Source organism: Capra hircus, chromosome 29 (assembly GCF_001704415.2).
Source record: "Capra hircus breed San Clemente chromosome 29, ASM170441v1, whole genome shotgun sequence".
NCBI classification, from domain to species: Eukaryota; Metazoa; Chordata; class Mammalia; order Artiodactyla; family Bovidae; genus Capra; species Capra hircus.
This window is the reverse complement of record NC_030836.1, coordinates 31,444,297-31,460,622: the sequence shown is the minus strand read 5'-3', so window position 1 is coordinate 31,460,622 and position 16,326 is coordinate 31,444,297. Positions and strand designations below refer to the sequence as shown.

Below are 16,326 nucleotides of genomic sequence, written 5' to 3'. Positions count from 1 at the left end.
ACCTGGATTCTCTCCTTTTGGGGACAGTTGTATTAAAGGCTCTTTAAAATCATCCCCCCGCCCCAGGGTTTTTAGGATATTTAAATCCCCAAAGACGGGAAATGGTGTTGGAGGGAGAAAATGTTTTCACTCTTGAGGATAAATAATGTAAGGGCTGAGGTCCTAGGACCTCAAGGTATTAGATCTCCACTGGGGACGCTCAGACTCTTTCCTTAACAGATGTGTGTGTGGTGGGGGGAAATGTGTGTGCTCTGAGTGCTGTGAGGAGTTCTAGCAGGTTCCACAGTAGGTGGAGCCCTTATATCTTGTCACATATCACAATTTCATAACCAGCTCTCTCTTTGGCACCTAATTATTAGAGATAATTAGCTAAACCATAAACATGCTCATCACAGGAAGACCCATGCCCAGGAAAACTCAGGCAGGAAAGCACAGAATTAAGCAAGATTTTTGTGGTGGCAATTTGAGGACTGGTCCGCAGAAGGGGTGACTGTGAATTTGCAATCATGGAAGGTTTCCTGGAGGAGGGGAGGAGACTTAATAGTAGCCCCTAGCTTCTACTGAACTTGTTTTATTAGCCTGCTATTTGGTAGGAATATCTGTGCTACCACCTCACTTTCTCATTCTAAGGGTCTGTTAAGGCTCTTGGTAAAAATGGGAACAGGTTTGAATGATTAGGAAGGGCCACGGGGAGAGAAGCAGGGTTCATACTAACCACCCAATGCCCAGAAACTTGTAACAGTCCAGATTTTGAACACTTCCTAGGTGCCCACTGCTTTGGGTGTGCTATTTTTTACAAATACCCTGAAAAATGGCTATTTTCATTTTGCAGGTGGGAAGTGGAGTCCTGAAACATTAAGTTCTCAACTTAACCTTTAATCCTAGTATGAGCTGGGGTTTGACTGAAAGCCTCCCAGGACTGCACTTAGCTGAGGATCCCTGCACCCTAAGTCTCCTCCCTTCTCACCATCCTGTCTTAGTTCATTCAGGAGGTGCTTTGCCATCACTCCCAAAAGCAGAGCTACTCGGGGCTACATTGTACAAGTCTGGATCTCTCTCTCTCTCCCTAATCTCACATAAATTTCTTGCTTTGTTTCACTCTTTTACTCTCCAGGAACAATTAGGCATGGACCATTGGTAAATGGAAATGATTTTGCACCATTTCAGAATTCTAAAGAAAAATGTCCTGGGGGAACTTGGATTATGTCACATATTATTTCATCAGCTCGCCTCTGCTTCTCCTAATTTCTCACTTTGAATATCCAAGGCCTCCAATTCAGTTTTACACTGTAGATTTTATTTATTTTATTATTTCCGCCCTTGCTTTGGGCTCTATCACAATATTATTTCTCTCCCTTTACAGCACAATGAATTATAAATCTTCCACTCTGGAGTGTGCTAAGCTCTTCCAAATGTATTTCCTGGATGATTTAGTCCTAGTTTCTTCCCATCTGAACTTGGAACTGGTGATGAACTAGGGCCCTCGTTTATGCTTGTCTTCAAATCCCACCATAAATCCAATGGGTTGTTCCACCGATGTTTTATGGCCTTGATTTGTGAGACTTTCTCTTATGTCTAGGAGGCTGACCAGGAGGAAGCCAAAACGTGTGAGGATAATGCTGCAAGATCCCGCCAGGAGTAAAGTAATGAAGTGAAGCCCTGGCTAGCAAATCCATGACACGAAGTGCTTGGAACATTCTTTGATGGGAATTTATGCTATTTTCACTATTACTGCTCTGGTGACCTTGGCCCCCTAAGACCGCCACCTTGATTATCTTTTCAAAAGTACTTCAACACCACTTCAGAGTTGAAGGGTCAACCAGTCTGGTCATTCCCCTCCCTTCTTTCCCCTGTCTTCTCCCCAAAGTGACTTCGGAAATGAGATGCTGTCAACATTTGGTTCAGAGACAACCTCTGGCCCCCTAACTCTTCTGTCCTCAAGATTTCCTCCCTATGTTGGCCACTGTTGAGAGAAACAGGGGGCGGTGGTGGGGGAGAGTTTGGTTCCAAGTGAGCAAAGGCTTGGAGAGGCTTGGCTCCAATATGGGGAGTCCAGAAGTTTCTCTCCAGGCCAGTTTTAGCTCAGTTTCATCTCTGCCTTCTTTCTATGAGAAGGGAGAAGACACAGTTCTCTTGGCTCTCACAGATGCACCTGAACTAAACATTCCTAGCTGGTGTCCTGAGGAAGGGGCGATCAGATACAGATGCTTCTTTCTCGATGTTAGAGACAGAAGTAACATCACAAGGATGAAGCTGTTTGCATGGTGCCCAGCACCAGGAGGCACTCAGTATACAGAGCTATTCTTTCTCTTCCTCTGGGTGGCCACATGTTTATGGAAGAAGGAAATAAACATGCTTTATGAGCAGTTTTCAAGTCCTGCAGGGCACAGAGACTTGAGAGCCCACCCCTCCCCTGCTTCCCCTGTCCCCACCCCTCCTGTCCCTGCCACCTGGAGTCTGGCCTGGAGCACAAGCACGTGTCTGCAGTCCTAGGAGATGGTGACACACAGCTTCCCATGGAAAGGAAATACAGAGGGCCGAGGACGGAGCGGCCTGTTACAGAGCCACACCTTCCAGACCGACCCGCAAATTCCTCTGGATTACCTCAAAGGGACATCTAATCCTTGGCTCTCATTCACAACTGCATTTACACGTTCCCAAATGGAAGGAGTTTGCCTTTCGGGTAAACTTGTTTTGGTAAGTCATTGACTGCCTCAAATTTGAACACTCTGGCACCTTCTACCTGGCATGGACTCTACACGGGGTAGTTTCTCCTCCCTTTTCAAGCAGGCAGCTGAGCTCGACAGCCAGTGTCCAGCCAGCACACAGAAGGCCTGAACAATGATTTTATTTTCTGTGACCAACAGTACCGATACCTAGGAAAAATAGCCTATTTTTACAGAATGACAAAGCGTGCTGCGCACATGTTCAGGCACTCCTTTTGTTAAATATAGTTGCTTCTATTTTGGACCTGGAAGAGATAGCTGTAATTCTGGAAAGGTGGGACCCTGCGGATGCCAGGAAGTGCATGCCCGATGGACAGGATAGAACTCCAGGCCACTCTTGTCCTTAAAGGCAAAGGTGGGCACGTCTGGGTGTTCCCAGGATTCCTTTGGGGTTCAGAAGACCTTGCTTCTCCTCTCTCAGCAGGCCTTGTCCGTGGAACCAGGCACTGAGGGTTGAAAGTGTGACGTGACCTGTTGAAGGCGGGGCTTCCCGAATCTGTGTGTCAGGGTTCCAGTGACATTTGGGAAGCTGTCATGGAGGGTGGCCAGGGAAGAAGGTGCAGCTTTCCCTGCTAAGCATTTCCACAGAGAATAGGCCAGGTGAAGATGTAGATGCCCCTCCCCCAGGACGACGAGCTCAGAAGACTGAGGACATGGGTGGCACCCAGTGAAAGGGTTCCCAAAGTACCTGCGGGGACGATGACCCTCCTCTCGTTGGTGGTCATGTTGGGGGGAGGGGGGCCATTCTTCTCGTCCATGTAGCTGTTGTAGCTCATGGTGTTGGATTCACCTCCGCCCACGAGCTTGCCGCACTTGCTGACGCTGCAATCCACCGGAGACTCCCTGGAGTGAGAAGAGACAAAGCTCAGGGGAAGTCATCAGTGTCACTGTTGCCACTGCCACCAGAGCATCCGTGGAGCCTCTGCCCAGTCCTACCGGGTGGAACGAGGGCGACGGGGGTGCTGCTGACGCTGCCTTATTTCTATCCACACGGCCACTAGTTTTCTCCAAATCCCAGCCCAATCCTATAATTACGGTACTTAAACACTTTCTGGCAGCCTCACTGCCCTCAGACTGGAGTCTGGACCTCTGAGTTCGGCTCTGCCTGCAGCTGACACTTTTAGCCTTGTTGCCAGGCGACCTACCCTCCCTAGGCAGAAGCGCTGGACCTGGCTCCCAGACAGGCCTCTCCCCACTCTTACTGCACCCTGTTTCAGCTGTGGCCCTAGGACTTGTCACACTGTGTGATGGTTAGCCTGGCAGGTGCCCCTCCCCTGGCTGGATCGATGCCATGGCTTTCTGTTTTTTTTAACCTCAAGTATCCTGTAATAGTGGGCTTCCCTGGTGGCTCAGCAGTAAAGAATCTTCCTGCCAGTGCAGGAGACTCAGGTTTGATCTCTAGGTTGGTAAGATGCCCTGGAGAAGGAAATGACAACCCTCTCCAGTATTCTTGCCTGGAGAATTCCATGGACAGAGGAGCCTGGCAGGCTACAGTCTATGGGGTTGCACAGTCAGACACATTTTAGCGACTAAACAACAGCAGCAATCCTCTATAGTGCCTTCCAGAGGGGCTGAACAGTCACTGAGTCCGGAATCACTCATTACTATTGCATGTGTATCATTTCAACGTGCTTTTCAGAGAGAGTTCTATGTGAATCTCCCCATTACCCTCCAGGTCCGACATGACAAAGGTTAACACCTCTTTCCTATGGTTAAGAAAACCAGAGAAGTACATGGTTAGTCCCTGCTATTTTGCAACATGGGAGCATCTATCTGTCTGGAGACAAAGCTGACATCTCCCTTGTGACCAGCTGGTGCCTCAGCAGGCTGGCAAAACACACCACCTACCCAGAGATCGGGGTCACAGACTCCTGGTGTGCCTAGGGCAGTGCTATCCTGCCCTGCCACTTCCACTCAGCCACTCCCCCAGTGCCAGGGCCGAAGGAGATGACAAGAGCCCAAGCAGAGGCTGCAGCTTTCCCACCCCACCCTCCCGGTTGTCCAGAGCAGGAAGCATCAGTTCTGGTAACCTGGGAGACAGCCAGTCTTCACAAGAGCTCCAAACCAGGCCCTCAGACCCAGGAGTTCAGATAAGGTTCAGATTACAGACGGCCAACTCTGGGCTGCAGAACCTCGAACGGCTTTCCAGAGGTCTGGCCGCTGCCCTCCCTCTCTCTGCTGTGGGCAGAAACAGACCAGGCTGAAGCCTAAAGGAGCAGGCGAGGAGCAGGGTTGTGCCAGATGGACCCGCCCATCCTGAAAAGGCAGCAACGTGGAGGGCAGGCAAGCAATGGTCCCTGAGCCTGAGAGGAGAGGGGAAGGAGGGTGGGGACACGGCAGGGGAGGGGGGAGGCCAGAGCACATTCAATAAAGAAAATTAAATGAATTTGTTTCTTAATCTGAAAGGAAAAAAATATTGAAGATCACTTATCATAGCTGGGAGATAAATGCTCCACTGAGATATTAGAAGTCAGACGGTAATTTTTTCCTGATGTCTTACAGAGGGGAACATGGGCTGAAAATGAAAATAAGATGTATAACTTACACATGTTAGAATTTAAGGTTTTACTATTCGCCTACTGTTTTTCCAGGCAGAGAACCAAGAACCAGCCGTCGGAGCCCCAGATTGTTGAAGGTTTAATGTCCCCATGGCAGTCTGAGGGGCGGCAGTAGCACTTCGGGGCTTTGCACCAGGGTTTGGCCCTTTGGCTTCTGCTGGAGCAGGACTTGGCCTGAGATGAAGCAGTCCCGGAAAGACCCCGGTCCCGCGTATGAGCTGAGCTCCGGTGGAGCTGGCCGGGTCCCCCTCACCCTAGTCCAAGCAAACCGCAAGTGGGCGCATGCGCACAGAGGCGCTGAGGCCACCGGTGCAGGCACACGCACACGGGCACATACGCTACGCGTGCAGGCGTGTACACACACATGCACGCAAGCACAGGCCCGCACCCGCACACACACACACACACCACCGCCACCACGGCCTGGCAGCCTTCCCCAGCATACTTGTCCATTGTGAAACAACCCGAGTGCAGCTGAAGTTTGGAGGATTAAGTTGGCCTTAAACCAAGACAGCAACGTTTTCACTGGCTGGGAGAGGCCGTGCCGAGGGTGGGGCTGCCAGAGCACACGCTTCCCCCGGCTGGGCAGACGGAGAGCACTTTTCTGTGAGGGGGCGGTGTCTGGGGTGGGGGTTGGGGGGTAGGGGTGGGACTGGTGGGCGGTGGGCGGGTGTGGCGGAAGGGGACTTGCCCTCCGTGGGCTGCATCTCTCTTTGGGAACATCGGAGAAATAGATGAGTTGTGAACATTCTTTTCCACCATCAGCTGGGTCTCTGGGGATTTCTTAGCCCAAAAGAGAACTCTGGCCACTCAGAGGTGAGAAGTCGGACCTCAGAAAGCATCGCAGTGAAATGGCCCCTTATGCCATCAGCGCCCCAGGGCAGGGCCAGTCTCTGGTACCAGGAGGAGAGAAAAATAAAAATCTGAATAAGGGAATCGTTTAGTAAAAGCTGCCTGGTACCTCTCTCGGTAAGGAGTCTGAGCACCGTGGTGAGAAAGGAGCCTGCTGGGTGTGTGGGGCGGGGATGGGGGGGATGGGGGTGGGTGGGGGGGGCGGGGGGCTGGGCCCTAGGGAGGACGTCTGAACAGAGTCAAGCCTGGGCCTTCCAGCTGGGGGCGCCACTGGGGTCGTCCAGTGGTGGGGCCTCTTCGTTTCGGGCCCACAGAAGCTCCCACGATTCTGTGCCCTCCTTTCTCTCCTGCTGCCGGGCAGGGCAAGGTGATCTGCTTGCCCACCGCCCACCTGCCTGGGTGCTTGTCTTCTGGAACAAGGCTCTGTCTTTGATCCCAGACTCTGCAAAGGAGCACCCTGAGGGAGACGTCCTGGCCCTCACCCTGGACTTCTGCCATGTGCAGGCCGGCCCTCCTCTGACTCCTAGGAGAGAAGGAAGGAAAGCCATGCCTTCCCCATCCACCTGCCGCGCCCCTCCTCCACTCTGGGGTTGCGGGACTCTGCGCCTGGGCAGACAGCACAGGCTTCCCAAGAGCCCAGCCAGCTATTGGAAGGAGCCAGGAACACAGGTGAAGCACAGCATAAAGGCTGCTCTTAAGCGAGGCAGCTGGTGCCTGTGGAGAGGACCGATGAAAACAAGGGGGGGCATGCATGGAGGGGGGGAGCCTTTGCCATTCAGCCCACCCACTCTGCTGCTGACTTGTATTGAGACCTGCACTTACAGCTAGCATGGGGCTGGGGTCTGCAGGCAGCTGACAGCACCGAGACAGGTGACAGGAGGGCCAGCGGCTGCCACAGCGGAGCAGGGAGGAGGTGGTGGCTCTGAAAGTGTAACTCAGAGCATGTCCTGCTCAACCATGGCTCAGAAAGCCACACTGTGCTGGCAAGCCACAGCAAAGGCCATGTGGGCCCTGCAGCCTTGTCCTTTATCTTCACCAAAGGACACAAGGTCTTTGCTCCTCTGGTTTTATTTCTGTGTTCAGGGATCATTGCTTTAAAAAGACGGCTGCTGGTTCCCAAAAGTGCCTCGCACACTGTCAAGCGATTGACACACAATGAGAAATCTTGAGCATTTGGATAACAGGAGATTTCAAAGACCTTGCCTGAAGATTGTTGTTGTTGCTCAGTCGCTAAGTCATGTCTGACTCTTTGTGACCCCATAGACCATAGTCTGCCAGGTTCTTCTGTCCATGAGATTCTCCAGGCAAGAAAACTAGAGTGGGCTCCTATTTCCTCTCCCAGGGGATCTTCCTCACCCAGGGGATCGAGCCTGCGTCTCCTGTGGCTTCTGCATTGGCAGGCAGACTCTTTACCACTGAGCCACCAGCGTAGCCCAATTACCTGAAGATAATCCCATTCAAGTATGTAAACATCTTCTCTACCTTCTGGTTCAACCGAGAGCAACTTTACTCAAGAGTATGGGATCTAGTCCCACAGGCCTGCAGCCTAGGCTTACGGTCGATGAATATCTAATGTCCACACGGCTAAAAGGAGGTCCCCAGGGCTGTTGGAGCATTAGCAATATCTGGTGTGCCTTCTACATCACGTGCATACTGAGGAAATTGTGCCAATCTGTGTTGTCTTTAGGATTTCTGTAGGAGCCATGCAGAGATGTGTGTATGTGACCTTTTTGCCTTTGAAAAGGAGATGCAAACGCAAACTTCAAGAAAAGAAATCACCCATAGTAAAGCTCTCACGCTAACCTATACTTAGTAGATGCTCACAGCTTCTCCAGAACCCTGAGTACCCCTCCCACTCACCTTTCTGCCTGACAGGCTTCTCATTGCAAGGTGCAGAGTGTTAGGAGGCACTTTAGCATGGGACTGTGTAGTCAGAGGCAGAAGTGACAGTGTGAGGCTCGTCCTCCTGTGTGTGGATGTTAAGTCTGCAGGTGTCTAATAAGGGCATTGGATCCTGCTGGCCAGGCTAGGCAGTGTCAGGGCAGACTAACAGTGAACTCTGGTCCAGCAATTCTGGCAAGCAAGCAATATATCCGTAAGTTGATATATATATTTTTTCCTTCATGGGATGTTTTCCCCCAAACTCGTGGTTGAGAAAGGATGCAGCTGAGAGTTAGTTGCAGACCACAGCTTGGATCATCTTGCTGAAGTCTACATCCAGCACAGAGCCTATAGGTCACACCGTTTGAAGAACAATTCATGGTAACAGATTCAACCACAAGCGGAAGGTAGGGAGAAAGGGGGCAAACCTGCCCCAACGTGGGCAAGATCGAATTTTTGTGAGCTCCTCAGATCTCAGTCTCTCCACCAGCCTGGATGACTTATTGGCAGCATCAGAAGCAAGAAGGACCTTGTAGCTTTAGGCACACAGAATACCTCCTCTAGAGACATAAATATCTGTAGGGTCTCTGATAAGCATCAAGTAACTCAGAATTCCAACTTATCGAAGAACGTGGGGGAGAATTCACCGTGAATCATGAAGAGAAGAGAGAAATACATCTTTGGGTACTTTGTTGATCTGCTAGGGCAGCTATAACAAAGTGCCACAAATGTGTTAGTGGCTCAGTTGTATTCGATTCTTTGCGACCCCATGGAAAGACCCACCTGAGGACCCACCAGGCTCCTCAGTCCATGGAATTCTGCAGGCAAGAATACTGGAGTGGGTTGCCATGCCCTCCTCCAGGGGATCTTCCTGATCCAAGAATTGAACCAGGGTCTCCTGCATTTCAGGCAGCTTCTTTACAGTTTGAGCCACCGGGGAAGCCCTGAATCGGTCCAAAACATTCTAGCCCAGCCCTGTCCAGTCGAAGGGGCCACATATATAATGTAACATTTTCTAGAAACCACATTTTTAAAATAAAAAAGGTAAAATTAATTTTAATAATATATTAAAATATATTAATTCAATACAGGCTGCAGATGATCATTTCAACATCATCAATATAAAAAAATATAATTAATGATGTATTTCACTTTTTTCCTACACTAAGTCTCCTAAAGCCAGTGTAGTAACATACATATCAAGCACATGCCCATTTTGGATAGGTCATATTTCAAGTGCTCCAAAGCAGCATCTGTGACCAGTGGCTACTGCCTTGGACAGCACAGATTCAGTGTATGAGCCAAGAAATCCCAAGTTTTATACTCTGTTTCTTTTCATCTGAAGTTAGGAATTATCTTCTGCATTAAAAGCACATCATCAGTGGTACTGAAAGGACAGAAGCACAGCGTGGCAGGTGAGAGATTTAAATAGGGCGGCATCTGCTTCATCATGCTGGTTCTTTGTTGCGTGATCCAAGAATGTGATCCGACCGGGTTCCATCCTAAGCAAAGACATTTTTTTCTGAAAACCCTGGCTCCCTGCTGCCCACTCCAGCTTCCACAAGAGCACTTAGGAGATGTTTATGAGGTGCTGGTGATGTCTAGACCTAGCCTGCCTGATTCTCTAAGAGTCCACTGCATCGTCTTGGTTTCCCAGGAGGGGCGAGGAGACATCAGTTTCTGAACCTACGCTGTCACCAGCTCCTGGCCCTGGTCAAGACCAGCAGATCAGAAGCAGGGGCTGCTTTGTGAAACCAGAGCCAGGTAGATACCATGTCTGGTCTCCAGGGTCTTCACGCAGCTCCCCTCCAGCTGGCGTCTGGTGTGATGAGGGGAGCCTCGGTGGAGCTGGTGAGGGGGTTCTGAAAACTGATTTTTCTGGGGGGACCTCCCTGCCCAGGATTCATATATGGCAGTACTTGAGGCTTCCCTGAAGCACAAGCCATTAAAGGATTTTGAGCAAGAAAGGCAAATGTTTTGAAAAGAAGACTCAGGCTGCTGTCTGATAAGGAGACGTCAGAAAGGCAAGAGGAGGAAGGGGAAGAAGGAGGAGGCTCCCAGATGGCCTAGAATGAGAGGTGCTGCTGGCTTTGATGATTGGGCGGTGGAGGTGAGCAGGGGTTGGACTCAGCCTCCAGCTTGTCCAAGGGTGAGTCTAGACTGTCAGCAAGCACTGGGAGTGCCGTGGTCAGGCCCATGTGGGAAGGCTTGCTGAATGATGTCCACATGTGGGGTGGGTGCAGGTGGGTGCGGAGGGGATGGAAAGAGTGGCCACGGGGCCAGGATCAGAGAGCTGGGGTGCAGGGCCAGCTCTGCACCTTTGAAAAGGATTCACTGCACCTTTGAATCCTCAGGCAAGTCATTTACCCCCTCAAAGCTCAATATGTCCTTCTAGTTGTTCAGTCGCTAAGTTGTGCCCAACTCTTTGCGAGCACATGGACTGCAGCTCACCAGGCCTCTCTAGGTCAAGATGTAAATACAATATGGACCTCATGGGAGGCAGATGGAAAGCAAATGGTGATGTGGAAAGACTGACAAACTCTGACTTCCCTGCACCAAGAGTGAGTCAGTACCCTCATTATCTCTGTGGAGGGACTCACCAGACGGGCTCCTGGCTCAGAACCCCTAAGCCTCCCTGAAATCCTCTATGCCAGCAAGGTGGCTGGGATCCCAGGGGCTGGTGTTGGTTAATGGGGTTGGAGTGTGGTGGGGCCAGGTGTATTCACAGGCAGGTCTGAGACCAGGACCTTCTGGGGGGTTGCCCACCACACGAGCACCCCCTTCTCCTGCTTTCTCTAGTCTTGTCTGCTCCTTGACCTCATCTGCCAGCACAGGCAGAACACTTGAGTGATGAAACCCAAGTCTACATTCCAACTGCATCCCCCAGTAGTATCTGATCTGTTTCCAGTAACTCATAGATGTTTTTATATGATGTCCTACTTACTGATGGCTCCTGATGCATCTCACAGGGGTGCTGACATCCTTTCTCAAAGCTTTTCCTCCTCCCACTCCTGTGGGTGCCACTGGCACCATCCTTCTTGGAAAACACCCAACTTTTGCTAATCTTCGATTCTTTCCTCGCACAAACCCCCTTCCCACCGCCACCGCCCCCAGTGCAGTATTTATCAACCTGAGTCCTGTTAATTATCCCCTCTGATATGTCCCTCATGTGTCTTCCCCTTTTCATTTCCACAATCAGTGCCATGACTCTAGTTCAGAATTTTGTAATTTTCTACCTGGAATATTTCACTAACTTCTTATCTTTCTGACTCTCCCCTCCCCACTCTCTGTATACCATGATGCCCAGCTTTCAAGTGTTCAGTCACAGGTCTGATGATGTTCAAATGTCATGTCAAATCGGCATCTGCACGTGGAATAAATTCCCTGTTTTCTTAGCCAGCCAGTCAGGGCTCCCTTGGTCTCTGTTTTTATCTCCCTGTGCTTGCCTGATGTTTCATGAACTAGACTAACGTTTTCTCAGCTTTCAAACTTCACTCGTGACAGTCACCCTCAGGATAGCCAGCACTTTCTGAGTCCTGGGATGGGTCACTTCCTGGGCCCTGCCCTGGGACACTTCTCCTAGAGTATCAGGGTCGACGCTCGTAACAAGCCTATGGGAAACTGATGCTCCAGCCGTGCAGAAAGGAGGCAGCTGGTCCTCAGAGGGAGCAGTGACTGGTCCACAGGCAGAGCCAGGACACCAGCCTGGGCCGCCCAGCCCCCAGGTGTGCTCTCCTCTGCGGTCCTCTCCTGTCCATCTCTATGATCAAAGTCTTATCAGCCCTAGGCAGCACCAAGTCCCAACCCACTTTCCAAGTGTGCTCTCCCTCCCACAGGGAGCCCTCAGATTTGTTCATCTTTGTCATCGTCCTAGACTTTAAATCGAAGGACGGTTTGCTCATCTTTGCTTTGATGAGACCCACCCAGAGAGGTCAAGTATCTTCAACAAGAAACAGAAGAGTATCTTATTACTGAATTATCCCCAAGAGGGACGGTGCCTGGGCCTGACATAAAGCAGGTGTTACAAAAGTGTCTGTTAGTGTCCTGGGCCTGAGGGCGGCTTTGGGGCCCAGAGAACCAGAGGGCTCCCTGGCTCTGTGCCGCCCCACCCCAAGGAGCCCTCTCACCCCAGCTCACTAAAGCCTGGCTCAGTTGCCCGGCCCAGCACCAGAGCTCCGTCTGCCGCAGACATACTTCCCGCCAGATCTCTGACTCAGCCCCAGGCCTCCAGCCTCCGCCGCCCCCATCCCGGCAGCATGGGTCCAGCGGGCTTACCTGGACCCGTTCATGTGGTCGTACTCGCGCTTGACGTTGACCCTCACCGGCTGGTTCATCCACTCCTGCTGCGGGGGAAGGGGGTTGATCTTGTGGGGCTGGCCGTAGTCGGGGCTCCCGGAGGCGGTCATGTCGGCCTTGGGGAGGTGGGCCGCCGCTCCGTACGCGGAGTCGAAGAGGGACTGGTCGTCGCTCACCACCGACAGAGCCTCCTGGAGGGCAGAGGAGGACACAGAGCCCCAGGTCACTCTTTAGCCAGTGTCACTCTCCCCCACCCTCCCTGGGAGCCGGCGGGCTGGCCCACAATTATGCAAGCTTGATGTGTTCTCTGCAGATGACCCCGGGTGAGGAGGGAGTCTGGGCCAAGGAATGGGGACCCCCAGGAGTATGTTCCTCTGTTGGTTCTGTAGGCTGGGACCCCCAGAAAGGAGGGTGGGGAGGCTGAGGCCAAGAAGAATGGTTAAGTACACACATGTGATGTTGGGGTGGTGCTTGAAACAGATAGACGGAAATGCCCCTTACTGGCCAGGAAGCCACCAAGCTACAGGGCATATGAGAGGGAGCATTGCTCTTACAGGTGAGGCCAGTGAGACCCACCCGGAGAGGCTAAGTATGTGGCTCAAGGTCACACAGGGGAAGGGTGGGGCCACTCTCATTTCGGTTTCCTTCTCTGTAAACAGGCATAAGAATAGCTTTCTCAGAGGTGATGGGTGATTAAATGAGAAGGCCTTGGTACAGGTGTCTAGCTTGTTTGCTTAGACATGCTCCAGGATGTGCTGAGCTTCTTACATATCAGAGATCCGAGTAGGGGACTGCCTGCTTCCCTGGCACAGAGTGCTCCATCATCCCTTCCTGCCTGACTCCTTGAGATGACAGTTTCCAGTCTTAAGTGGGATGATTCTGCCCACCCAAGAAAGAGGGTGGAGTCTCAGCTCTGTGGATGTGAGGTGGGGGTGGGGGGTCAAGGCTGGACTTCCCACGTGTGCTGTCCCATCAGCTGCTGGGACAGGGGAGATGACAGATGGAGAAAGGCAGCGTCGCACTTTCCAGACATCTAGCAAGCAGAGCAGGGTAACGAAACCCTTCCCCTCCATCCCGGTCACAGCAAATCACCGGGACCAGGTCATGGCCTGGGGTGTGGTGGTCACTAGGTCACACAGTTCCACCAAATTAAGTTGATCACACTTCAGAAAAGGAGGTCACAATCTATAATCTAGGATTAATTATAATCGATACCATCTGTAATCTTGGAGATGAGATGTAATATTATGGGAGAGATGCCCAGAACGGTCACTGGCACATAGTGACACCCAATAAAGTTACCTTTGCTAGTTTTCAGTTTCAAGTAAAGGTTCTCTTAGGCCAGCAGTTCTCTCTCAGACCTGGTAAGGTCTGAATTGTTCCCTTAAAATTCATATGTTGACACCCTAACCCCAGTTCCTAAGAACCTGTGTTTGGAGATAAGATGTTTAAAGAGATGATTGAGTTGAAACAAGGCCCTTTGGGTGGGTCCTAATTCAATATGGCTGGGAATGTAAATTGGTACCGTCACTAAGGAGAACAGTATGGAGGCTCCATACAAAACTGAAAATAGCGCTGCCATGAAAGTGACCGTGATGCAATCCTATTCCTGGGCATGTGTCTGGAGAAAAACATGATCCAAAAGAATACATGCACTTCAGTGTTCATTGCAACACTGTTTACAATAGCAAGACATGGAAACAATCTAATGTCCACTGACAGAGGAATAGATAAGAAGATGTGCTCCATATATACAATTCAATATTCCTCAGCCATTAAAAAGAAGGCAATAATGCCATTTGCAGCAACATGGATGGACCTAGAGAGTGTCATACTGAGTGAAATATCAGACAGAGATGGAAAAATATCCTATGACATCCCGTATATATGGAATCTAAAAAGAAATTATACAAATGAACTTGCTTACAAAACCGAAGAGAGAGACTCGCAGACTTAGAAAACCCACTTATCGTTGCCAGGGGGAAGGGATAGTTAGGGAGTCTGGGAACGTCACATACACACTGCTAAATTCAAAATGGATAATGAACAAAGACCTACTGTATAGCACATGGAACTCTACTCAATGTTATATGGCAGCCTAGATGGGAGGGGAATTTGGGGGAGAATGGATACATGTATATGTATGGCTGAGTCCCTTCACTGTTCACCTGAAACTATAATAATATCATGAATCGGCCATACCCCAAAACAAAATGTTTAAAGTTTGAAAAAAAATATTTTTAATAAAAATTTTTTCTATGAAAATAAAAAAAAAAAAGAAGAGAGTATCTGAACACACAGAGGGACACCAGAAATGGTAGGCACAGCAAGACCACCAAGTGGAGAAACAGCAAGAAGGCAGCCATCTGCAAGCCAAGGAGAGAGATCTCATAACCTGCCAGCACCCCAACTTGGGACTTTCAGCTTCCAGAACTCTGAGAAAAAAATACATTTCTGTTGCATGAACCCTGTCAGTGGCATTTTTTTCTGTGGCAGCCCTGGGACACCTTTGCCCCCAGACCTATAAAATTACAATCCACTCTACCAGCTAACTTTCTCCCAGGCCCATTCTCAACCCCAGCAGGAGGACAGCCATACTTCAAAGGGAAAGGCTCTTCTGTGGCTGTTTCCGGCTGGGATCAAGGAAGAATTACTGGAACACAGTCCAGGAAGTCTGCTCCTGCACAGGAGGCTTTGCAGGGTGTAGACATGGCCAGAGACGGCAGTTTCAAAGCTGAGCTGCCGGCAGAGTGTGGAAAGGACAGGGGGGTCCCTTGACTCAGATCTGAAATCAGCTGGGTTCCTTCAATCTCCACCAGCTGTCCTATGCCACTCTGTCTTCTGCTGCAACCTCTTTGCTGTGAACCCTGGTTTTGCCATCTGCTTGGTCTGCTGACTTGACAACCTGCTTCTCTCCTTCCTGACCTGCCCTCTGCAGGGATAATGATGTTTGTTGTCTTTTGCCCCTTACCAGAGCATCACTAGCCCTGGTCCTGCCTCCCAGGCCTCCTGGCTTCCATTATTTCTTCATCTTCTCCCCTAACCCAGAGGAAAGCAGACAGAAGGAATGCTTTAATTGGAAACTCCTAGATTTGTGCATGATCAGGAATGCATGTGAGCCACTCTCCACGGCAGACAAAGATACCTGGTTCCATGTTCAGAGGGGAGCTGTGCTTCTTGAAGCCATTTGTCTGTTAGTTATTTTATCCATTGTTCTTTTCAATTAGGGATCCGCCCTAACTGCACATCCCAAACCAGGGGTATGGGTAGCCAAGCACATATGGTTCCAAGTTGAAAAGTGTGGCATTGTTATCTTGCAGAGGGCTGAGTGTGAGCCCATGAACTTCCTGGGGTTCTTTCTATACCAGGAGCCAAGGTGCATTACCAGCTAGAAACTATGAATGCCCTTTTGGTGATAGAGGTGGTAAACATTCATTAGTTCTGCTACAGAAAGAGACTATACCTAAGGAATCAGGCATTGTCTTTGGCCATGGAGAGTGGCTCACATGCATGCTTGATCATGCACAAAACTAGGAGCTTCCAGTTAAAGCATTTCTTCCATCTCCTTTCCTCTGGGTTAGGGGAGAAAATGAAGGAATCACGGAGGCCTGGGAGGCAGGATCGGCGATAGTGATGCTCTGGTAAAGGGCGAAAGACACCTAGCATCACTATCCCTGAAGAGGGCAGGTGAGGAAGCAGAGAAGCAGGGTTGTCAAGTCAGCAGACCAAGCAGATGGCAAAACCAGGATTCACAGCAAAGAGGTTGCAATGGAGGACAGATAAGACCAAGCCAGGGTTTCCAGAGGCTGACCATGGAGAGACCTCTCAAGCAGATGAGAAAGAATACTCTGTAGAACAAAGTGCAGTGTGGTAAGTGGTACAAAACTAGTTTGAACTCATTTTGGAATAGAAGTTTCCTTTAGTTCACAGTCAAAGAAAACTCCAGTCAAGGAGCCACGCCATGGGAGGAGAGGACCCTGGTTTACTCCGGGACACATCTCCTGTCCTCTGTC

At 50.4% G+C, this 16,326-nt stretch overlaps 1 protein-coding gene across 5 annotated transcripts in view; it reads right to left on the bottom strand.

Annotated features, from left to right (window-relative positions):
• Positions 1-16,326, bottom strand: part of FLI1 (Fli-1 proto-oncogene, ETS transcription factor) — a 139,866-nt gene that overhangs the window by 48,436 nt on the left and 75,104 nt on the right. For all 5 annotated transcript variants that reach the window (XM_018043321.1, XM_018043323.1, XM_018043325.1 and 2 more), the window contains 2 exons: positions 12,293-12,504; positions 3,415-3,569 (listed from right to left, as the gene is read on the bottom strand). In XM_018043321.1, the coding sequence (XP_017898810.1) occupies positions 3,415-3,569; positions 12,293-12,504 (367 nt within the window). The remainder of the gene's footprint in view (positions 1-3,414; positions 3,570-12,292; positions 12,505-16,326) is intronic.